Genomic DNA, 25,773 nt, shown 5'->3' on the forward strand with positions numbered 1-25,773 from the left:
ATTTGACCATATTGTGCCTGAAATGTTAATACAAGCTGTTTTCAGTCCATATCTCAGTCACTCAGGAGTTCATTATAAAATCATCCTTCATGCACTCGTTTCATTTCAGTGTTTGTCTTCATTCTAGAGGGACAAAAAGAGGAAGAGGCACAAGAGTCTGTTTCTGTTCAGGTTGTTAGTGGCTATGTCCCCTCTCCCTCCATCTCTCTCAGTGCAGTAATATTAGAATATAGTAGAGTGACACTACTGACGAAACCTCCCGCTCTCAGACTCGCCTTCATCTCAGACAGGACTGGAAAATGCATAACACGAAAAACAATACGGAAAGGAAATTAAAACAATAAATAGACTTCTATTTCCCGCCCACAGCACCCCAATCTGAAATGAATGAAAGGAATTAAATGTGGAAAATTATTCTGAAATGAGAGAGAGAAAAAAAAGTAATGCTTTTTGAGAAAGGGGAGGGGAAAAAACATACATTTTTGTTTTTCTTTAAATATAGAGATGTACACATTTCTTTTTGGACACACAAATTGTGTTGAAGGAGGATGAATGGAGGGGGGGGGGCAGTAGGTAAGACAGAGGACAGGTGGAAGCGGGCGAGGGAAGCAGTTGTGACACTTCCTCAAAGAAGAAAGGGATTGGTGCTCGCTCCAGTCGTTCCTCCGCCTGCCACCGATCCTCCTGCCCCCATCACTCCTCCTGTTCCACTGGGTCCCCCCAAAATCAGCTGAGGCGGTGCCGCCCCTCCGGGGCCCATGAGAAGGGCCGAGACCGGGGGAGCCATAGGCGAGAGGCCGCCATAGGACATGCCCATGGGGCTGGCCTGCATCATGCCCAGGCCCATTCCTGGAGCTCCCATGCCCACACTCATTGACCCCAGGCCCATTCCTGGTTGCACCATGCCCAGCATGGGGTTGGGAGGCACAGGACTGGTGCGCAGGCCGCTCAGTCCCAGTGATGAGGGCTGAGGTGAGATGGCCACACCGAAAGGGTTGGAAGACGCAGGAGGTGTTGGAGAAACCCCCCTGCTGGAAATGGTACTGCCTGGAGTCACTGCCATGCCGGGGGCCGGAGATGAGCCTGGGGGACAGAGGCGACAGTTAGCCCATATGGCAAAAATATGGCATCACAATATTTTTCTTATTTTTTATGGTAAGCCATTTGAGAGGATAAGACATATTTTTTTGTATGTCCTTTTTGTCTTTTAATCAGATAAGATTAGATTTCACTTGCTGCACAAGTCCGACAATCAAAATTATATTTTGCTGCCATGTGCCATTTTGATCATTATTGTATTCAATTAAATATAGTGAATATTGTTGATGGTATTGCAAAATCTATTCACCTTATGTTGCATTCATTGTAAACTGTAAACTATATGGATGAAGTTTGGCAACATTCAGCAGCTACACTGCGGCCAACTTCAGGTACATGCTCATAGCGTTACTGCTGCGAGGAGCAGCTTTTTGGCAAGTCTAAAAATGATAAAGGTAGGAGTAATCTACTTCCGGGTCTAAAACGGAATAACAATTACAAAATGACGTTATGCAGAAGCGTCCTGATATGGGTGTAACTGACCGCCAACCTCCCATTGTTGCTTGAGTGCCGTTTCCGTTTTGTAACATATTTTCCCATTTATGTTGAATTATTGTAGTTGTTTCGTTTGTGCCGTCAACTGGATTTGAACCGTTCAACACCGCGATTACCTGTAGTGAGATGGCAGTCTCCCTTCGGCCCCCCCCCCCCCCCCATTCTTGGTCTCTGTGTCCCTGTAAAGACGACTAGGAGACCCTGTTCACTAAGCCATATTATCACCTGTTGAGATGACGTGGCTGCATTGTATCTCTCAGCAGCAAACATGAAAGGAGCTTGAGAAACGCCATTTCTTCCAATTCAAAGACAAACAGAGCTACCTGGAAACCCCCCTGGAGGTATGTGCTGAGCAGATTGTCTTTACTACAGGAGTTGTTCAATCCAGTTGATGGTGACATTGTTTGTTCTATTTTGTTTGTCAGTGCGCCAATGCGCGATGTCCGAGACGAACCTGCAAACCCTCGTTTTAACACCCTTGGTGGGCGGGTGAGGTATGCTCAATTGTTGGTGTTATCCGTAGGATATATACATTTGTGTAAATGTGAATGTATTTTGGTCAGGTTTGGTTGATTTGCTGTTGTGTCTTGCGGACATACTTTTACCCCTCTTTGATTTCTGATATATGAATTAAATGGAGGTGTAGCCTGACCGACTTGAATGTTTTCTCACCTTATGCTTTTGCACTTTAGCATGGTGGATAAGTAGTTTTAATAGTAGATCACTTATTAAAGTTTGCATTTTAACAGTCTGTTTTTTCCATTGAATGTTTGCATTTTATCTGTTTACACCTTGAGTTGGGGAAAGGTATTTTAATGGTTAATTGTTAAATAAATTCTGTATTTTAAGTCACCATTCATTTGATGTGAAACTATATTGATATTTTGTATATGTCTGACCTTTTATAGATTTCAGTGTTTACCATGGTGTAATCAAGAGCCAGTAAGCTGTGGATCACCTGTCAAGACTCCCCGCCTCCCGTTTATCCAGACCACTGGTGGTTCAGATTCAAACCAATAGATCGGTGCGTGGCAAGGTGGATTTGTCATGTGAATGTGGCTTTGCAAGGTTAGATCCATGGTGGTCTACCTTCAAATGCAGCCCTAATCTACAACTTACAACCGCTGTGAATGTCTTATAGACTTGTGCCATTTTTAAAAGCAATTGGGTGGTCAACGGATGTTATTCAACTTAGCAATATAAAAATATAGCTATATTAAAAAAAAAAAATCCATGGGCCACAGGCAACAGGACTAAGCCACAGATGGGGACCGGAGCACTCAACAATAACAGCCCAAATATTTTATTATGAAGGGACAAGAATACAATGAATGCATAGCAGCTGCTTTTTGAGGAAGGTTAGTTTCTTAAACCCCTGACACACCAAGGTGACAGTTGGCCGTCGTCAATGTCTGGACCTTCGGTGAGCGTCTGTCTTTGCGGTGTGTCGTGCACCATTGGCTCTAGTCGGCAGCTTTCTCAGCCGATTCGACATGTTGAAACGGCGTCAGGCAGTTGGTGAGAGAAATCCCTCTGATTGGCTGGTCAGCTGGTGTCGAAGCAGTGCAGGACAAGAAGGGGCACAGACACAAAACGTTCTTCTCATTTTTCAACTTCATCTCATTTATCATCTTCAGGCCCGGTGTGTGAAACAGAGGCGGAGTCCACCCTCATTGGTAGAGAGGGGTAGTGGAACAGTGGATCCATGTGTGGTTGAGTAAAGGTAAATGCATAGTCTTCATTTTGAGTGTCTTTGAAGGTTGATCGGGACATTACAATATATTGATTGGTTATCCAGTTATTCAGTGATCCCAATGTAACAAATGCTTGTGTTCAATGTAACCCCCGATCTGTTTGTTCATTATTGACACTGATTTGGCCTGTGTTTGTAGGTTGGGCTTGGGCTATTTAATAGGCAAGCACCCGTGTGAGCAAGTTCACTTTGCCATGATTCCTGCCAGGAATGGAGACAGGGCTTCTGGCCTGAAAGCTAGGCCCCAAATGTGCATGGGTGTAGCCTAGGAGGCTAGGCTTAGGTTGCAGTTTAGTTCTGCTGTTTCGAAACCGGTAGTTATTCGAGTCATTTTATCTTTTGTTTTGAACACCTTTTGAGTATTTTTCTATTTTGTATTTTTGTGTTTCAACTCAACAAGTGAAAAATGGCTGATTTTGTCACAATAAATCGGTTGTGGTGAACCAGAAGCCTGCCTCAGCCGTGTGCCTTCTTCATCTCCTGCTCGCCATCCTAAAAGCCAGTTCCATTTGCAACTTTTGATCGTATACGTACTCTCCATTAGAACCTAGCTATATGAGGAAACCGTTTAAGTGGTGAGCGAGAGTAGAGTGAAAATGGTAGGCAAACGCTGCTTTGCTTCATGTATGGGGTTTGTATATGCGCAGTCCGAGGTCTCACACAGGCGCAGAACATGCGTGCTAGTTGATCGTCGGCTGTAGTCTTTGCGGTGTGTTCAAGTGCAACTTTTGGCCACGACAAAGGTGATGAGAGGGTGACACAACAGTCGGCCTTCGTTGCTGCTATTTCTTTGCTATTGCATGTGTGTCCCAGCCTTGTGGGTTATGGATACCTTATGGATACCTTATGGTTATGGGTTATGGAAACCTGAATCCACAATTGTCCAGGATTGATTGGCTGGTTTGTCTGGTTTGTCTCTATAGCTCAATATGTCTATACGGGCTCGCTCATCAAATTCTCCTGAAAGGCTGATATTTTGGCGATAGTGAGGAGAGACAGGAAAGGTTGAGAGACAAGGAGGGAATTAGTGACAAAGATCTGAACCCAGAACATCACAGCTACAGTATATGGAACGTAGCTTAGACCAGTGGTTCTCAAAGTGGGGTCCGGGCACCCCCAGGGGGCGCTTGAGGGGGTTCCAGGGGGTCCCCAGCAAAAGAGGAAATACATTATTTTCACTATAATTCCATCCATAAGTAACAGAATGTCAGAGTGTATGACTATTTTGGTCATGGGTTTCATACCCTTTCTGCAATAAAACATATAAGGGCAAAACTCGTATCAGTGGGGGACCCTGGGACGAAATCTTATCAAATGGGGGTTAGTGGTCTAATTTGTGGCAGTTTAGGGGTCCTTGAGGTGAAAATGTTTGAGAACCACTGGCTTAGACCATATCCTCCAGGATGCCCTGATCTCACCTTTTTGTGAGAGAAAAGTCATCTTCAGCTTAAAAAGGGTGGTTACTATTCTTTTTCTAAAGCAGGGCTTAAGGCGCTGCCTTGGCGCAGGGTTGCCAGATACATTTCCATACATGTGCAGTTCCTTGGGCGGTTTTGTGTGCATTTTGGCGGGTTTTGAACTTTGTGCTGGAAACCGTCAGCAGTATCTGGCAACATGGCTTCACACTCCAGGCCAGCGGCCTGCTAATCACCTGCATTAGCAGGTGATTCGGTTCACCCGAGTGAAAAACGCCTCCATTTAAAAAGTGGAAAGAAAAACATTTGCACGCTAAGATGTTGTCTTTTGTTGATAAGTGAACATGTCGCTGTCAAAAGGCAAAAGAAAGGTTGATGACGAGCACAGACAGTTTCAGGAGAAGTGGGAGTGATAATTTTTTCGTCGAGTTCAAAGGGAATGCCGCCTGTTATTTGCAAAGAGAAAATCGCCGTACTAAAATAATATAACCTGAAACGAATAAGAATAAGCAGGGTTGCAAACTAGTCACCTTTAGATAACAGTGAGTCACCTTTTTCATCCCAAAATAGGGCACTTAAGTGAATGATTTTGTGTCTGCCCTGGTATGTCACCTTTTTAACTATCCATGACTTTGCATCCCCAAATAAGGGTCTAATTACTATGTCTTTTGTCATTGTGTTTTATCTGGAGACTCTGGAGACTGGCTCATTTCCACCACATATAACAGCACAGTACAGCTCCACTCTATCTGGTATTACTCGGCTCTACTTGATATAGACTCTGTTTCCATAGCAAGTTTACTTGCCTCCGCCCACACCTGGTCGTCATAGCGACCGCATATCTGCCCTCCGCCCATAGCCGAAGTAGGCTATAACGTATAACTTTAAATTGAAATCAATACACAGAACTTTTAAACTGATTATGAAATACTGGTGCCTCTAAATTACCTACAGTGTACATGGGCAAATGTGACAATCGGCTAGGAGAATGGATATCACTTTGTTGTTACTCAAACTCACATGCATGCACTGCGCGGGGACGGGAGAGGCGCTACAAGGAGAACCCCAGCGGCAGCTCAACAGGCAAGACCGCGGCTTCGCCTGCGGCCTAGCGGAGCCAACTACAAAGGGCTTCCCGAGGAGCGCATGTTAAAGCTGAGCAAGGAGATCGATTTTATTTCACCAGCGCCAAAGGCAGCAACACAAAAGACTGATGGAAATAACATAACAGAAGAGAAGGTAAGCTAACTAAACTGGTATCCAGCATTGACAGTAGATGCCTACAGTAAACACGATTCTGCCTGACCAATCAGTCGTCTGCAGTGTTTTCACGTCACCATATAGTACCGGGTCCACAGCCCTAGAACCTCAACAGAGCAGGGACCAAAAGCAGCACGACTCAACCCTGATCAACCCGGGTTGTCCACGTTTTTGATCGGTGGAATGAGACAAAAAAGCGAGACGAGCTGTGCGGGGCCGCGTTGATACCAGCGGTGGAAATGGGCCAAAGCAGCCATAGGCTTTCGGTTGTATTAAAGCCTTTATCTTTTCTATACGAGGGATCAGCCGAGGAGCATTTTTGTAAACAAACCGCGTCACTGGGTGGCAATGGAACCCTATGGAGCCCAACTGGCGCAAGGCTTGATTGTCTGACTCTAGCCAGTTATCTCTGTTTACATTTTAAAAACTGCGACAGTTCACACAACTTTAACACGACATGCATATATTATACATCAAACTCTTGAGCTACTTCTGCTCTCACTCAGAATGTCAAAATATAAGCGATGTGATGTATAGTTTTTGAGATATTAACATTTGTTTGGCACTAGGGGTGCACAGATCGATCGGCACGCAATCTGTATCAGCCGATATTTCTTTATTGTCGCCGATTGCATATAGCCGATCATGCTGCACGTGAGAAACATGAGGCAGCCCATTTTCATGTCTTCAATGTCTATCGTTTAACTTTCATATTGTGCTCTAACATTTATATCATTGTGTTGCAAAGCACACGCTTTGCTTTCGTCAATGTACTCACCTCCACACACCACACCAGACTGTCAACACACCCCTTGCGTCTTTGAATCACACAAATCAGCTGGTGATTAGAGCAGACTCAGCAGAGATAAGTTACATCCAGTCCTCCCGCCTACCGAGGCATTTGCATGCTGTTAAGTCCGTGTTTGATCCATATTTGCGTGTATCCTCCTAACGTTAATAGCTCCGGTTAGCTTTAGCCGCTTTAGCTTATACATCGATAAAATAGTTTCCTTGGGTCAAAGTTATTTTTCTTGTGTAACAGGGAAATCCCGGAATGGAGTATTTTTGTTGAGTGAACTGAACTGCATTGAACTGGTAACATGGAAATCCCGAAGTGGAATAAAAAGTTTTGTTCCTTTATAAACTGAACTGAGGGAACTGGACTGAACTACTAGCCATTTAGTTCAACAGTGTCCTCCAATTATCTCACACACAAAAAATCATGTTGGCGGTTTCCTTTAGCCTACACAGTATAAAATATTGATGTAGAAATAAAAGAAAATGTGCTGCACTTTCAATTTGATGCATGAAATGTAGGCCTATATGTAAAATGGAAACTGTTCTATAATAGACTGCTATAGCTGCATACAATATATATATATATATATATATATATATATATATATATATATATATATATATATATATATATATATATATATTATAGATGGGATCGTTAACGCCGTTAACGGCTGCGTTAACGCGAGACTCTTAACGCGCGATAAAAAAATTATCGCCGTTAATCTATTCTCAAAGTTGTCTGGTAGGAGGGTCCACTTATATTGAGCAGGCCATGATGATTATCACTTTAGAATGGAACAGGTATGTAAGCGCGGACATTTATGTCTGCCTCGCCCATCCTGGCTGCTGTGGGGGGGCGTGAACAACCGAACCTGCTCTCTAGTCATCTTCCAGTGGCCTACACTACTGACCTGGCAGTCATCTGCTCTAAATAATGTGCATGCTTCAAAAACACGAGGCGGCGGCGTCTCTCTCTCTCCGTCTCCCTCTCTCTGTCTCTCTCTCTCTCTCTCTCTCTTTTGCTCTCTCCTCCGTCAGTCCATCGTTGTCGTGTGGCACCGTGTAGGCTATAGCACGAGTCGTGAGCCGATTTGCCCTCAAACGCTTCCAAACGCTCCCGATGCTCCGTGCCGGCTGTGCATGAGAGATGCAGCTAGCTGGGCTCTGGCATCATGCTCTCTCTCTCCTCCTCCCAGCCTCTCTGACGTGCGGGAGCCACACTCATGAATATTCACGAGTGATCCCGGTGATCTCATTCCAGGTAGTTCAGGATAGAACTTTGTCCAGATGAAGACAAACCATGTGTGTAACCTGCTGGTTTCTTACCTTTAAATGCCTACTGGCTATTCAAGTTGAATTGAATAAACAGAAACCTGTTCACAAGGACTTACTTCTAGTCATTATTTATGTTGCACACACATATTTTGAATGGCTTCGACAGACTTCAAATGACCCATTTTAATCTAGATTAATCTAGATTAATGACCAGGATTAATCTAGATTAATCTAGATTAAAAAAATTAATCTATTCCCATCTATAATATATATACATACATACATACATATATATATATATATATATATGTATATATATATATGTATATATATGTATATGTATGTATATGTATGTATATGTATGTATATATATATGTGTGTATATATATATATATGTATATGTATATGTATATATATATATATATATAGGTAAACGGTAAACGGTCGATGATCGGTTGGGCAGATATTTCTCATAGGTAATCGGTGATCGGTGGCAAAAAACGTGATCGGTGCACCCCTATTTGGCACAACTCATACTATTAACTGCCGCGGGGTTGCGCATTTCTGGGTGTCAAGTGACGTCACGCTGATTCGTCCTATAGAGTGATACACTTTACTAAAACACTCATATCATATTATAATACCCCAGGTGTGCATAAACTACAGGTTAAGTAGCCTAAAGACAAAAATGTGAAATTATGATTGTATTGTATGTTATCGGACAGGAGAAGCAGATATTTACCGGTTATCGTATCGGCTGAAAAAATCCCCCCCAAAGTCTATAAATCCCCCATATCTGAAGAACAAAAGGGGGGAATTCCCCCCAGTTTGCAAAGTGAATTTTAAGCCCTGTAAAGTTCCACATGTTGACACATTATGCAAGGTAGCCTAGCCTAACCTGTAAAGTTCCACATGTTGACACATTATGCAAGGTAGCCTAGCCTAAGCTGTAACTAACCTGTGTTCTGGAGGAAGGGGTTGTGTGCTGAAGAGGAGGAGATGGAAGGAGGAGGAGGCTGTTTAGGTTTGGGTTTAGATGACAGCAGAGAATCGAGGTCCACTAGCGCTGCATTGGGACCCAGGAAGGACTCTGGAGTCTTACGAACAGGAAGTGACGAACCAAGCGACGAAAGGTCAAAGGGCACCGGAGAGCCTGTTGTTGAGGACCCTCGCCGCTCTAGATCTGCTGAGATGGAAATGAAGAAGGCATAGAAATGGTACGTAAGAAAACAAAGAATAGAAAAAAGCTAAGCACACTCTGCATAGTGATGAATCACAATATGAACAGCATTACCACACATGCTGAGGGAAGATGAAATGAAGGACAAGACAACTGTTCTGTGTGTTCATGCATGTGAAAAATGTATGTATGTCAAATATGAATATCCCCATAAAACTTTCTGAGAGTCCATATTTCCTTTTACAATTACAGTGTTATAGCCAGAGAGGCTATATCTCTTATTCACGTAAGAGCACAATCATCTTACTTTCCTCTGCTATTTATCCTATATTGTTGGCGAAGTCGTTTTGTTGGGTTCTGTATTCAGTCCACTTTTCCCCTTTTTTGAGTCCATGTAGCTTTCAGTGTGAATGTACCTGTGCCATTAGTGTGTTTGGCCGTGCCACTCCAGATGTCAGAGGTGATAGGGTCAGAGGCAGGGAGAGCCCCGTCCCTTGCCCAAGGGTCTACTGGCCCCCCCGAGGAGGAAGTGCTAGGGGGCACTGCGGGACCCCAGGGGTCAGCACTGGGGGGGGTCACAGCTACAGGGGAGGGGAGGAGACGCAGGGGATGGGAGGGTTAACACAACACCATACACAATAGAGAGGGAGCAGGAGGCTGGGCTGGGTTCCAACCACTGTTCATTTTCACAGCAAATTTCAATTTAGTTTTAGTCATAGTCTTTTGACTAAAATGCCATTTACTTTTAGTCATTCAGTCATCTGAAATGACTAAAATCTAACAAGCTTAGTAAAGTGTAATGTATTATTTAAATGTTTCTCTAGAATTTCCAAACTCATTGGAAATATCTATTAATCTGTTATTATGGAATGGTATTAATGTTTGAATGTGCAATACACACAGATTTAACTTCTTCTCTTCTGATTGGATCTCTTCCCAATTCATCCCTCCACTTTTGTCTTGTTTTTATTCGTTGACGAAAATGTCAATGTCTTGTATTCAGAATACGAACTGCTTCCATCTGGCACGCGTTAAGAGTCCCAACCAAGAACAAGAAAAGATACCTCAACAGATATAAAAACTCTTTCATCCCACTATCAGTCAATCTCCTAAAGTCAGGTCATAAGTGATTGTACTTGTAATTGATTAATGTCTGCACCTTAATTGTATGTTGGCACTAGTGTGCTATGCACTATTTGTTTTTTGTTATTTTTTTGTTTTGTTATGGCACTGTTGTACTGTATGTGGCAGTCTGTATGTCCAAGACAAATTTCCCTTGGGACAAATAAAAGAATCTTGAATCTAGATTTCCTCATAGTTTTTATTATCACAACTTTTTATTTAGTTAACGTCTAGTTTTCATCAGTGAGAAATTGTCTTTTTAGTCTAGTTTTACTTTTAGTCAATGAAATTAACACTGGTTCCGACAGTGGTGTTCTCCCCTTGACCTCTCCAATGCCACTGACTTGGCAGGTGGAAGCAGACTTGCTGTGGCTGTCCACCATATTGATTTCCCCTGTTCAATATGTGCAGGTCAGTGGAGGTAAAGGAGAGAGAACGAGAAGAGGCTACCTCATACAGTAAAGAAGCACACAAGGGAAAGAGGAGAGCGAGCTCTGGTTGAGACACAGCCAGTCAGTCCTGAGTAGAAACAAGAGGATAATACAAATCTCTGGTTTAGACACAGAGGGACAATGGATTTAGCATGCTTGCTTTCCTCGTGATTATAACTGAAAGCATCAGAGTGGATGAGTAGATATGACAGCATGGTGTTATGACAGAAAATGGAGCAGGGGGCCATCTTGTTCATAGGATAGCAACATTATGGAATGGTGGAGTGAAGAGGAGTAACAGTCGAGAAGGCCCTCACATCCACAGAGCAGGATGAAGCTCTCTTTTCATATTCAACTCAGCCACTTCCTTTTTCATTCCCAGCAATCACATTGGCTAGATGAGAGGCAATACCTGACCGGTGGTGTTGGAGCCACTCACCTGAGGCTCCCCAGGGGTCGACATTGTTAACTCGGTTGGAGGTCTCTCCCCAGGGGTCCGGAGGAGGGGCTATCGTGTGTGGGGCTCCCCCGCCCCAGGGGTCCGGAGGAGGGGCTATCGTGTGTGCGGCTCCGCCTCCCCAGGGGTCGGAGCTTGGAGGAGACGTGGGTGATGCTGCCCCCCATGGGTCTGCGGGGGCGGCACCCCACGCGCCTGAGGCAGAGGGGGCAGAGACTGTGGGGGGAGGAGAGGGGCCTGCAGAGCCCCCTGAGGCAGCAGCAGCAGCAGCAGCAGCAGGGGCCCCCCAGGGGTCCACAGCACTCAGCTCCATTAGAGCACTCTGGACAGGACAATATTAGAGATTACAACACACAGCTGCGTTCAGGAACAGGTTAGTCAATGGCGTAGAGGAAATGCAAAAACACAGAGAGGCAGATAGTTCAACTAGTCTCTCAAGACGGACACGTTGGCTTCAGCAATTTGCAAATGCTCCCGCCTAACCCCATCTGTACTTCAGCAGGCCTCAAAGTTGGCAAAAAATAAGGTAGGATAATTCGGGTCAAAATAAGGCGGGATATCATTATCCGCTCATTCCCCCAATCACCTGACTCGGTTATGTTTCAGAGATTCGTGATTGGTCGAATACCATCGAACTTCTTTCCAGTCTGAAGCGTTTTTCTTTTCTTAGGAAAATGAAACTTCCTCTGTCCAAATGTGAATGGGCAGAAGCACAGACAGACTGTCTCTGGAGCATTGGAAGATTGTGGAGGAGATAGACTGGCTTGAGAGACTACAGATCAACAGAGAAAAAGACACACATTGATCAATCACCAAAGCGATGGTGAAAAAACAATGTGAATGAGCTGTGAACACTGAAGTCTCTCAATCCCTTGTCTGCCAGATATGACTGAATTTGACGAAACTGATAAAAATGTATCAGAACAAAATCCTACTAGCTGTTGCTATAGGACAGCTGAGATAGTGTATAAGCGTATGTACTTAGCATAAGGCTTCTTGTTCAAGAACACACACACACACATTCAGACACGCACACAGGTGAGAGACACAGCTAGAGCAGGTAACGCCAGGAGAGCGAGAGAGGAAAAGAGTGTGTGCCCATTGTGGCATACAGACACATTCCACACACACCTCCTCTGGCTTAGGCTTCTCCCTCTTGCTCTCCTCGATGGCCATCTGCAGTCTCAGGTCATCACCTCTGCGCAGTCTTTCCTCCTGCCAATCACACAAACACACACACATATATACACACACACACACACACACACACACACACAGCTGTGATGTCAGCAAGCTGAGACACAACCGCAGAGAGTGCACCAAAGGCACAGATTTAGGATCAGTTTACATTAAAGTGTGAAGCAGTGGGGGTGAAAGCTGAAAAACTGTTGCGCAACCAGCATTTTCAGACAACTCCAATGATGGGGCTCATGGAGCCTTACTTGACCATGCTTAAATCAATCAATCAAATAAAAATCATATCGGCTCGCTTCACTTGTAAAGGCCTTTCACCAGGGGCCATATCGGCCTAACCTAAAAGTTGCCCTTTTCACCAAAATGATCTAATATAATGGACTACTTGAAGTTTAAGAGAATATCAACCAAGCAAACCTGAGACACTATTCAGGTACTCTTTGCCATTTCCATTGGCTATGGAAATCAATTGACCTCGTCATGGTGCAATAAAATAGGGTCTGGCTGCAGACCTCCAGCATCAGGCCTCTCAGGATCCTGTTATCAGTGTCAGTGTAGAAGGACTAGTAGAAGCAGGGCTTTCATCATCTAACTTTATTTCAAATCGACTATATTAAAATCAATTAATTTACTTTAAACGTCCAAAAAGACAGACAAGGAGTGCAGCGAGAGTTTCGACGCCTGGTCTATTTTCGATGCGAGCCGCCACGTGCAAACGGTCAGTACAAGTTGTGACCAGCGCAGAGCAAAACAGAGTGAGGTGCAGAGGTAGCCAGTCAGATCTCATCTATACTGCGCATGCAAAAGTTAGCAGCCTATCATCCATCCTCACTATGGCATTTGCCACTTGATTGACGTACAGGTGCGCCAGTCAGATCTCGCTGTGGCAGCCAAGTTTGTATATATATATAAATAAATATGTTTGGTAGATCACTTTATGACTTGGTCATTTTAAAAGTAGCTCCCAAGCTGAAAAAGTGTGGGCACCCCTGGTCTATAGTGTAGTTTGATATTATTGTATCATTGAGATAATGTCTATTTTGTAGCGGTATTAAGTTTGTAATCACCGTTTTCAGTTTTCCCCCGTTACGATCCCCCATGGAACGTGTTCTGCAAGTTTTGGTCAGCAGCGCAGCAATAAACATACATATTTGGATGTTTAAAGTAAATTCATTAATTTATTTTATAATATTGTGGATTTGAAATTAAATTAGATGTTGGAAAAAATCAACGTCACTTCCAGCTCTTGCAGCAGGCCCCACAGATCACATGACAGGGTCCTGGAGCAGCCAGAGAGGGGCCGGACACTGGAGCTCTGCAGCCAGACCCTTCTCAATACATTAAGTCATAGCGGTGTTGTGCTGAGTTAAATAATCATTATTTGATCAATTACACATAAATTTGGCGCTGTGCTTAAACCACTTGCACACAAGTGTTCCATTCATTCTTACACAGCCTTCATCTAGACTCGCCATTCCACAAATACCTGAGTCCTGAACAGTGATAGGAAGCCACAAGGACACGTGAATGCAGGTAAGAAAATCAGTGTTTAAAGTCTGTAGTTTGAGGCATGCTGTCAAGAGAGGTTATAGGGAGGAAGAAATGAATCACTTACAAACTGCTTAGTGTTAAATTTAGTCAATTATGACAAGGTCTTTGCCATGCACAATTTAACAGTAATTTATTTATTTATTTTCTTTCCTTTGGGTGCTTAACTTGGTGCAGTTTTCGATACATGTTAACAAGGATTTGAAGAACACTGTTACATTGCACGCTCTCTATGAGTGTAAATACTTTATAAGAGAACGTGACAATGTACAGCAAGCAAAAGTAACATTAGGGAGAATTACAGTGTTATTACAGTGCAAAGTGAAACCAGACTTGTTTCTAGAGGAAATGGAAACATGACAAATAGGAGCATAAATTAATTGTTTTGATTGGTAGACACGATGTCTGTTTGAGAGGATTCCAATTGACAGAAAGACAGACAGTTGATGTCCGGCTGGCCAGTCGGTTGGCCACGCCCTATCCCCCCCTGACCTTTTGGTGAATCTCCTTGCTGAGTGTGAGTGCATAGCGGAGCTCTGCGTCCTCCAGAGGGGCCGTGCTAGTCTGGGGGAGGTCAGGTGAGAGCAAAGCTGAGTGGGGAATGTAGTGAATGATATTCGACATAACCCTCTGTGTACACAGGTGCTGCAATGGATACAAACTACAATCAACAACTTAGCTGAACTACAGTTCGGTATGACAGTTTCTTGTCATGTCACTGCACTTTAACCCTTTGCTAATTAGTGAGCGATACCCCGGCTCTGCCTGCCTCCAAAAAGCCGCTTTGTGTTACCTGCTCCGCCTCTTCTTTACTCATGGCCAATGCCAGCTGGAGCTGCAGGTCCTCCTCTCCAGAGCTCTGTGGCCAGGCCTGCTCAGGGTCTGCCCCTCCAGATTGGGAGCCCAATGAAAGGCTGCCCCCCAGGCCAGGTGCTGAGGGGGCTGAGGAGGCTATGAGGAAAAACACAAACACAAACAGATGAGTCCTAGCAATGCCATGCAGATATTACCCACCCGTGTTTCACTGCTGGATCAGTGCTAAACACTGCTCAATGTAGTCATCTCACCACTGGAGGTCTGTGCCATCTTCTCTTTGGTTTTGAGGGCGTGGATCCTCTCCTCTCTTAGTCGCTCTTCATCTTTCAGCAATGTCACCAGCTGTTTGGCTTTCTCTCGCACATTCACCCCCTGGAGGGGAAAAACAAACATTACAACTATGCATTCCATCATTGGTGTCCAATGTTCTATTCAATACATGCAGCAACACAGTGCGTTGTGCTTCAAACACAACATCTTTATTATATGTCAACCTGCTAGTTTAATCGCTTGCCACCATACCACAATGTCGGTTATTACTAGCCCATAAAAACTGTTATGGCTTTTCACCGTATGTTTGCACAAGAGGTCAAAAAGACATTGTAAAATGTCCTTGAATGAACCGCGATTGGCATGTTTGACTGTGTGTGCCTGCATTCCACAGAGGTGCTCCTTAATCATTGCTTAAAGCCTGGTTTGTGTATGGTTTCGTGCTCATGGGGGTGTTCCTGTACCTGGTCCTTGCCGTCTCTATCTATGAACTGGAAATCCTTGAGCGTCTGTACTGCGTATATGTTCTCTCGGCACTGTTGGGCAACGCGCTCTGAACCCGTCTTGATCAGGTACTCCATGAGAGTCATAGCCTGGTGCAAATACAAATCACAGCCAGTGAGCACGTGCAGAAAAGCTCTGTTTACTGAGGTAGTTACAAGTGTAGGTCTGTAAGTGAAGCAGCTAGAATGAATGTCTCTGCCACCACCATTCACACACACCCACACAAACCTTGTACACATGTCTCCAGTTCTTGCCGTGGTCGTTGAGGCGTTTCCATACCATGCTCATGATTTCAGAGAAGGCCACGACATTGTAGGTCAGATCTGCTATCTCTGACATCAGAGAGCTGCTGGGACCCCATGGGTCATTAGATGTCGCCTCTCTAACCTGGAGAACAGCAGCACATATGATGAGAAAGCCGGCAGCTACAGGTGGTCAGGTGCTGGAGACGTGAGCTACAGGTGGTCAGGTGCTGGAGACATGTGAGCTACGGTTAAAGCATGCACATATAGTGAAAACAGGTGAGGAGAGGAAAGGCCAGATAAGCACAGGGATACAACCTTGATTTCAGCCTCTGAATAGTTGTGGACGATATTCTTTACTTGTCGCCGTAGCGATGAGGTCGACATGGCAACCGTCTGGCCGTCGAGTTCTGCTGCAATCTAGACAGCAGGTGGGAAAGAGAGGTTGTGAAATGTAGTTAACACAGTACAATACAAAATAAAGTGCAACAAGGCAAAGAACATTGTTAATACCAATAGAGGGTATGCAACCCCACTGGAACACGCCCCCTCAATCGGGAATGAGTGTCAAAATGAGTGTCAAGTTCCTCCCTGAGCAGCAGGTGTCAGTTATCTAGGCTGATTACTGCATTCAAGCTCAGTCTTGCTGTGACTCAGTGGGCGTGACCCCAGTGACTTCTGCCTCTGTGACATCACATGCAATACCCTCTATAGAGACTTTTTAATATGAGTTAGTTAATACTACTAAAAGAAAAAGTAAAAAGGACTGGGAGAGGATTGGGGAGTAGATGAGCATAAGTATAAGGGCCATATCGTATGCACAAGTCTTAGTGCAAGTTTCTACTTTCACTTTCTAGCACTCAAAATCTCCCTTTTTATTCTTTTAATTACCACTGGGTCAGTACATCAAAGAGCACTGTGTCAGTACATCAAAGACTACTGTGTCAGTACATCAAAGAGCACTGTGTCAGTACATCAAAGAGCACTGTGTCAGTACATCAAAGAGCACTGTGTCAGTACATCAAAGAGCACTGGGTCAGTACATCAAAGAGCACTGGGTCACTACATCAAAGAGCACTGTGTCAGTACATCAAAGAGCACTGTGTCAGTACATCAAAGAGCACTGTGTCAGTACATCAAAGAGCACTGGGTCAGTACATCAAAGAGCACTGTGTCAGTACATCAAAGAGCACTGTGTCAGTACATCAAAGACCACTGTGTCAGTACATCAAAGAGCACTGGGTCAGTACATCAAAGAGCACTGTGTCAGTACATCAAAGACCACTGGGTCAGTACATCAAAGACCACTGGGTCAGTACATCAAAGAGCCCTGGGTCAGTACATCAAAGAGCCCTGGGTCAGTACATCAAAGATCACTGTGTCAGTACATCAAAGACCACTGGGTCAGTACATCAAAGAGCCCTGGGTCAGTACATCAAAGATCACTGTGTCAGTACATCAAAGACCACTGGGTCAGTACATCAAAGAGCCCTGGGTCAGTACATCAAAGACCACTGGGTCAGTACATCAAAGACCACTGGGTCAGTACATCAAAGAGCCCTGGGTCAGTACATCAAAGAGCACTGGGTCAGTACATCAAAGAGCACTGGGTCAGTACATCAAAGAGCCCTGGGTCAGTACATCAAAGAGCACTGGGTCAGTACATCAAAGACCACTGGGTCAGTACATCAAAGGACGTGTTTCAACGACCCAGTGGTAATTAAAAGTAAAAAGGGAGATTTTGAGTTTGCACTTGCACCAAGACTTGGGTGTAAGATATGGCCCTAATGTCTCCCACACAATGCTCCCACACACCTAAACATTTTCAAATCCTTGAAGATTACAAAAAATCTTGAGAGTCCACACACCTCACGACAGAGATAACCGATTTTTTAACATTTCAATCTTGGAACGCACACAATCGCTACCGTTCAGACGCAACCCCACACGCTTGACGCTTGACCTCCGGGCGTCTCCATCCGCAAGCCTCCCTCCAGAGGAAGGAGCGCGAGTTGGACAGGCACCCGGAGGCGCACGGCAGCGGAGCCGGAGCCGACGGCGCCCGGCAGCCCGACAGCCGCCCCAGAGCGCCCCGCGTCAAGCCCACCGCTCCATGGCCATCAGCTTGCTCTCATTGGCTCTCTGCTCAAGATTCCATCGCCTGTCGAGTTGTAAATATCAAACATGTTTGATATGCCCGATTCACAATCGGGAAGAGCCAGACAAGTCAACAGCAGTCCCTTGAACCACACACACACACACACACACACACACACACACACACACACACACACACACACACACACACACACACACACACACACACACACACACACACACTAACACTACAGGATCATTTGGGCAGATTATCGGTCCCGACGAGGCTCAAATCGGGAGCACCCCCGAGATAGTCGGGAGGGGGGAATCTTGGCGACAATCGAGCAAATTCTCGTCAGGTCTGGGGGAGGCATAAGTGTCTGAATGAGGAAGATGGGGAGACCTTGAGAAGTGTAAGATGGGTGCAACAGTGGATATTCAACAGTCATGTGATTGTTGTTGTGAACAGAAGGAGAGAGACAGTGCCATGCACACCTGTTACACACGTAGGATGCAGGGTAAGGGTCTCTCCTCTTGCTTTCTCTATGCGCCACTGGTTCATGGAGTGCTCTGGCTCAGCTTATCTGTTTCTCCACTGGTTCATGGAGTGCTCTGGCTCAGCTTATCTGTTTCTCCCCGTGGTGACATTGGGTCCCAAAACCACGGGCTTAGGAAGATCCAAACTGTTGAGTAAGATTGAGATGATAATATTATGAGAACATGCATATTAACCACTGCAGGAGATTACTGCTGAAACAAATGGACAAGACTACGTTCAAATTGAAAGTAGGACTGATTTAACTGTGACCATAACCACAGACAAAGCTGATACTCGGCAACAAATCACATAAATTGCAGCTGATAACACTCATGGTTGATACTCTGATACACCATGTTAGGTATTTTCTATCTGTATTCGTTATCAGTGTCAAGGCCCCTACAGACATCAAATAAAGGCCTTTGATGACTTTCCCAATGATCAGTGACATGCTTATTACATGACATGACATGACATGACATGACATGACATGACATGACATGACATTAATGCTTCTTCTGATCTACTAAGAGCCAGAGGGTAGAAGTACCCTGCTTGGTTCCTCATCATTCAAAACAGGATGTATGAAGGGCTTTCACATTAGCTTAGTTGTCAAAGAGCCGATATTTTCCTGAATGACACACATGACATTCAGGCCCAACTCAAACGTATCTTTCAATGACAGCTGAGCCAACATTTAACTAGACATTTTAAGAGCATCCAGGCTACTGCGGTACTATCATTATGTGTTGTAGACAAATTAAGTCAAACTTAGTAGAAATGAAAATGAACATTTCCAATTAAAATACTTCAATATCCTGGTTGCTAATGTGGTTCCTCCTCTGGTCGTTAAGGGCGCATGTTCAGAGGGAGGGGAACTGGTTGGAATAGCGTGATCCTCCCACGTGCTATGTCCTACCGGTGAAGCTTCCCCTGTCAGGTGAATAGAAGCAGCTGGCTAACTGCCCATGTCTCGGAGGAAGCATGGAGCCAGTTTCGGCTCTCCCCAGATCGGCAGAGGATGGAGTAGCAAGCAACCAGGATAAATACATTAATTAGCACTAATGGGGGATAAAAATGGGATAAAAACAAACTTCAAAATGGGAGAAAATTAATAGGCACCACTAAGAAAACCATCACCTTGGCGTCCACCCAGTTAACATCGGCTGACAAACACCTAAAACTGCCCAAGCCAACAGACAACTATTTATGAACAGGCTACTCTAAGGCAAAGCCAATAGAATTGTTTCCGACCCCTCCCATGTCTCACATGCCGAGTATGAGTTACTGCCCTCTGGGAGGAGGTTTAGAGTCCCACGCTGCAGACTAAACAGATTTAAATTTTATTTTATTCCAATTTCAGTTAAACTTATAAATAAACAGCGCCAGATAAACGGCTGTGCAATTATAGAATATCGATATCTAGACATGAATCTTAGCTGCGCAATTATCGATATACATGGATATTAAGTAATGTAACTAGATTATGAAAGACTGCATTGCAGTGGGGTGCCCGACTAATTCTATTGTGTGTCTAACGTATTATGTGCATCTCCACCGTATTGATGATCAGGCTTCTCTGACTGGTTTTGCCAGACATTGCATAGTGCAGATACCTTTTTACTTTTTTACTCTTTATTTGCACTTTCAGTAATGCATTTGTTGTCTGTTTTATTAACATGTGTTTGTATGTGTATGTTTTGATGGCTGCAGTAGGGGTGTAAGCCCAAGACTAATTTCCCACTCGTTGGACAATAAAGTGAATCTTGAATCTTGAAGACATAACCCAGTCAAGAGTGACATCTGTAATTCTTATGTACACTTGAGTGGCTTCTTTACGTCTACATCCTGGCTTATGCAAACGGTTCACTCCTCCAAAGAGCGAGTCATTTGATTGGGCCCCAGAATATAAAGGCACGCAGTCAGGGTACAGCATTCAGTTACTATTCAACTACACATTTGATTGGGCAAGACACATGCTCTAGTCTAGTCTACGCCACTTGTGTGGTATAGGCTAATGATTAGTGACAGACAAGCGAGTTTAAGCATCTCAGAAACAGCCACCCTCTTGGGATTTCCGTGTACTACAGTGTAGAGTATTCACACAATTGACCAATAATGGCCTAACGAAAAACATCCAGTCAGGAGCAGAGACCTGTGGTGAAAAAAACTTTGTTTATGAGAGAAGTCAGAGGAGAATGGAAAAACGTGTTTAAGCTCAGTGCTACAGTGATGTGCAGAAAAGACATCGCAGAAAGCATTCATTCACACAACTCTCAAACCTTGAAGCAGTTGGACTACAAAAGCACACGATCACATCGGGTTTCACTGCTGTCAGCTAAGAACAAGAGGACGAGGCTCGTACAGGGAGCACGTAACCAGCAACACTGGATGGTAGGGGTGGGAGAAAAAATCGATTCACCTAAGTATCGCGATTTTTAATGTCACGATTTTTTGGATCGATCTTTTATTCCAGAATCGATAATCGCAAATTAAATTTTTTTTTTTTTTTTTTTTTTTTTTTTTTTTTTTTTTGGTGCTTGCAGTCAGGCCACTCACTGAACAGCAGGCTAGGCGCCGCCTACTGGTTTACTAGTGGTTTTATTACTTTATTAGTTAGTCTGAAGTAATAATTACACTTCAGGGTTAAAGTGGGTGCATCTCATTGTAAAATTGGACTTCAAACGGCCCAAATCTGGCTTCAAACGGCCCAAATTTCACGCGCGTTGGCCCATATCGGCCTGGCCTGCTTGGTATCTAATGCCCGGCCTGAATTATGATCCCAGTCCGCCCCTGTTTTTAACTATATCGCCCAGCCCTACTCATGATATATAATATACAGTCTCTAGTGTATGATTCAACTTTTCCCATGTTCTAATCTAGTGTAAAAAAGCAAACAAACTGAAAAAATAAAAGAAAAAAATAAACAAAAATCGCAATAAATCGTAATATCGAATCGCAATAATCGTAGAATCGCAATAATCGTGAATCGCAATATATATCGAATCGGCACCAAAGTATCGTGATAGTATCGAATCGGGAGATAAGTGAATCGGCACAGCCCTACTGGATGGATGACTGACAAGTGGAAAACGTTGCCAGGTCGAACAAATTGAAGAATACAATTTAAATAAATACAAGATGCATCATTTCAAGATTGTTCCAGGAACATGACAGTGATTTTAGAATACTCCGGTGGCCTCCTGTGCATTGCAATCAGCAGGTCTAACTCCAAAAGAGCAGTGTGGTGGATGGGATGTGAGCAGCATGAATATGGCACCTAGAGCGTGATACTATCACTTCATCATGGACCAAGGACACTGTGGTGAATGCAGGTTGTTCTGGAGGCAAAGGCGGGCCCTGCCTGGCACTAGCGAGGTCTACCTAATAAAGTGACCACCAAGTTCACATTTATAAATGCTAATGTTGATACTATGACAATGGTAGACTACTCCAGCATCTGCTGGATTTCAATGGTTACTCTTATGTTAAGCAGTCTCTGTATTCTGTTGTGAAAGCAGATTGTTTTTGATACGTTTAGCCTGTGATCAATAAATCACAGTTGATTTAATGAAATATTATGTAGACTTATAATTTTCTCTAAAATTTGGAAAAATATAGGAGGCAGGGTCTATATGTTCTACAGGTAAATAATAGGGGTGGGAATCACCAGATGCCCACGATACGATACTGAAACGATACTTGAGTCACGATACGATAGTATTGCGATACTGCGATATTTTTGATATTGCGATATATCGATATTGCGATATATTGAATATTGCGATATTTCGATATATTGCGATTTCTTACTTTTTCAACTGCAAATGATGTCCCCAAAGGAAAACTTTGTCAACATCTGGTTTATATAAGAACAATTTTTCAGTCTGTACATCTGACTTTTATCAACCATCAACCATTTTATTGCAGCAACATTGTCAAGTAGACAGACCAACAACTTTCATAAAGTCATGTCATAGTTGCATGCACCTGACAAACTGAACTGTTTGTTACAGTCTACTTACAGTCCACCTTAACTGGATGTGTGTGTGTGGACTACTGTACTTATGTAGTTTTTGCAACTTCACTTACACAAAACATTTTGTGCAGCCCATTCAGTAACTGGGGAATTTGTAAATGACTGTTATGACAAAACTGTTACTGTTAAAACAAAATGAAAATATGCTACCGTTTGTTTACTGCTGGCCTTGGAACTAAAGTTTATAGTAGCCCGGTGGCCTGGCATGGCCTGCAAAAAAAAAAAAAAAAAAAAAAAAAAAATCAATATCGATACTTGGCGTCCAAATATCGATACAATATCGTCAGGCAAAATATCGCGATACTGTGGTGTATCGATTTTTTCCCCCACCCCTAGTAAATAATGACTACCAGCCTATATATCCCTAGCCTATATCTCCAAATAGGGCTGGGTATTGTAAAAAAAGAAGAAGAAAAACAAAAATGATACCAGTACCCTTAAGGTGATACTACCAATAGAGTACTTCATTTGATACCTTGTTTCTACTTCATTTGGTTTGGTAGCCATCATGTGAATGGAAGCATTCAGTTATGTAAAATGCCACCACTCCTCCCCATCTTATTTTTACACAAATACAGTTTGAGTGTTCAAATTATTGAAACATTTATTAAAAGGTATACTATGCAGGAATTGACGGTGGCTGGCTGTTTGTATACACACAGCATTCAAAGTTGGCCCCTCCACACCCGGGAGAGAGAGAGAGAGAACGAGCAAGAGAGAGAGAGAGAGAGAATGAGCAAGAGAGAGAGAGAGAACGAGCAAGAGAGAGAGAGAACGAGCAAGAGAGAGAGAGAGAGAGAGAGAGAGAACGAGCAAGAGAGAGAGAGAGAACGAGCAAGAGAGAGAGAGAGAGAATGAGCAAGAGAGAGAGAGAGAGAGAACGAGCAAGAGAGAGAGAGAACGAGCAAGAGAGAGAGAGAGAGAGAGAACGAGCAAGAAAGAGAGAGAGAACGAGCAAGAGAGAGAGAGAGAGAGAGAATGAGCAAGAGAGAGAGAGAGAACGAGCAAGAGAGAGAGAGATAGAGAGAATGAGCAAGAGAGAGAGAGAGAATGAGCAAGAGAGAGAGAGAGAACGAGCAAGAGAGAGAGAGAGAACGAGCAAGAGAGAGAGAGAGAGAGAGAGAGAATGAGCAAGAGAGAGAGAGAGAACGAGCAAGAGAGAGAGAGAGAACGAGCAAGAGAGAGAGAGAGAGAATGAGCAAAAGAGAGAGAGAGAGAGAACGAGCAAGAGAGAGAGAGAGAGAGAACGAGCAAGAGAGAGAGAGAGAGAGAACGGTGGGTTGAGCAAGCTAGAGTGAATGAAGAGAGAGACTGGCACTGGCAAGAACAAAGCCGGTGAATGTTATCTTCAGATTGTTTCACAGCGGTTATGTTCTAAAGCACAAACAAACACACCCACACCTCCAGAGTCCGCACACCTCAACCCTGCAGGAAGGTTCCGCACACTTTTTCCTGACATGATCCCTCTGCATTTGATGCATTTATTTGTATCAAATGGCACAGGTGTGTTACAGGTGTGTAGTACAGACATACACAGGTGTGTAGTACAGACATACTTTTGAGTGTTTTGGTGGCATCTTGGCATGCCGAAGTGCCAACTCCGTCACATACACCGTGCTCACTTCACCACCACAGACTGTATGGGTTGTAGCTGCTGCGGTCGTGGGCCAATCACACATCACATTAAAGCGAAGAGCGCTTGCTGTGATTGGCTGCGAGCAAAACAATACAATTAGTCTTATCTTTCTAGATCTGTGGACAAAAAGGATCGAATGCAGGTATCGTTTGACTGGAGACGTTTTGATACTACTTGGTACTGGGATAGTTCGTACTGATAGTATACCCAGGCCGATCTCCAAACAAGTTTTGTCAAAAGAGGGTGGAGAAGTGCACATTTAAACTAGGCATTATGATTAATCTAAGTATCAAGGGTATGATCTAGCCTAATCTACCATACAATATCCATAATGTGATCTCAGGCTATTTGAATGACAATGAAAGGATTATGTATGTAGTCAAGATTTTTTTATGACTCAACAACATTCAACATCAGTATGGTATAGGTCTATGTGTTCAAAAATTAAAATGAGACCAAGTTACATAACCAAACTAACATAAGACAATAGGCCTAACCATTCCAAAAGTCAGTTCAGAGATTCCTGTAGCATGGTACCAAAGTTCAAACACGCCATCATTTGGTGATAAGGGAACACAATCCCCATGTCATTTGTACCTCAGACAACTCTTGTCCCAAATACCTTTCTCAATAACCACAATCCTGTAAATCTTAAAGAGTTCAACTAACATTATGTTGAAAAACAACTACTCTTAAATAGCTGACAAAATCAGGGTGCAGCATTTATTACTAACTTATTAACTTTATCATATACCATTATGCCAGCGAGATGCCTTACAAGCACTGAATGAAGTGGGCCTTTAAAGTGATCCCACGTAACTTGAAAACCTAAAACTGGGCACGTCGACAGCTCAGCAACCAAGTACACACCCCAAGGAAGAAGAGACCCCCACCCAGTTAACGTTAGCTTGCAAACAGCTAAGATAACGATAACATCGTTAGCGCAGCTCTCCCTGTCACATTCACAAAGTTAATGTTAACGTTAGCAACCTAATGCAGATAGCTGGTCAACAGACGCCGCGTTAGCCATAACGTTAACGTTAAACATCGCAGAGTGTCTCTAAACGCAGAGTTAATGGGTAACGTTATGATAACCGGAGCAGAGTAACACCAGCAACAACTTTGACACACTAACGTTAACGGTATGTCAACATGTGAAAGGCAGGTTCACGAGCCAGGGACACCACTAATTAGTGGTCCTAGTTGGCGTTACCTGTCATCTGGTAACAACAGCTAACTAACATCAAACAAGCGTCGATGTTCACGCCACAGCACTGGATCATACAGGACCAACAACGCTAAGGTTACCTGCCAGTTTGAACGATAGAATCAATCACTTGCTGCACTGTTGGTGTTGCTATTTGGGGAGATTAGCTAGACAGCAAGCTAACAGTTAGCTAGCTAGCTACTGCTAACTCGCAAGTGGCAACAATACGATTGCTAGACTGTATGAACTGTTACCGGGACAGGTCATATATCGGGATAATGCGGAATTGCAACTTTCAATTCACAAGCCACGATATCTTAAAACTGTTGACAACATAACAAAATAAATGTCTGAATCAAGTGAGTAACGTTACTGACCCTGTTGTAGCTTGCATG

The 25,773-nt window shown here is 43.7% G+C and overlaps 1 protein-coding gene across 5 annotated transcripts; it reads right to left on the reverse strand.

Moving 5' to 3' along the window:
• Positions 1 to 609: 609 nt before the first annotated feature.
• On the reverse strand, positions 610 to 25,773 carry epn1a (epsin 1a). 5 transcript variants are annotated; one of them, XM_083639518.1, is made up of 13 exons: positions 25,756 to 25,770; positions 24,092 to 24,247; positions 18,454 to 18,641; positions 16,180 to 16,281; positions 15,848 to 16,006; positions 15,580 to 15,708; positions 15,097 to 15,217; positions 14,823 to 14,980; positions 12,419 to 12,502; positions 11,270 to 11,609; positions 9,694 to 9,858; positions 9,056 to 9,280; positions 610 to 1,083 (listed from the first exon to the last, which is right to left on the reverse strand). In XM_083639518.1, the coding sequence occupies exons 4-13, from the start codon at positions 16,246 to 16,248 to the stop codon at positions 626 to 628; spliced, it is 1,908 nt and encodes a 635-aa protein (XP_083495644.1). In that variant the 5' UTR covers positions 16,249 to 16,281; positions 18,454 to 18,641; positions 24,092 to 24,247; positions 25,756 to 25,770; the 3' UTR covers positions 610 to 625. The 5 variants fall into 5 exon arrangements, with proteins under 5 accessions (XP_083495644.1, XP_083495641.1, XP_083495642.1 ...); XM_083639515.1 differs by having other exon boundaries at positions 9,056 to 9,283; XM_083639516.1 differs by lacking the exon at positions 24,092 to 24,247 and having other exon boundaries at positions 9,056 to 9,283; positions 25,756 to 25,772.

This window comes from Poromitra crassiceps (genome assembly GCF_964638095.1).
Source record: "Poromitra crassiceps genome assembly, chromosome: 1".
NCBI lineage: Eukaryota > Metazoa > Chordata > Actinopteri > Beryciformes > Melamphaidae > Poromitra > Poromitra crassiceps.

Bases quoted from the DNA above. Each gene is read 5' to 3' on its own strand.
- epn1a (XM_083639517.1), bottom strand. From the start codon at position 16,248: ATGTCGACCTCATCGCTACGGCGACAAGTAAAGAATATCGTCCACAAC. The intron at 12,503-14,822 runs GTAACACAAAGC...TGTGATTGGCAG, and splicing joins GTAAAGAAGAGGCGGAGCAG to GAGGAAAGACTGCGCAGAGG. The intron at 1,084-9,055 runs GTTAGTTACAGC...TCTGTCCCCCAG, and splicing joins CCCCTTCCTCCAGAACACAG to GCTCATCTCCGGCCCCCGGC.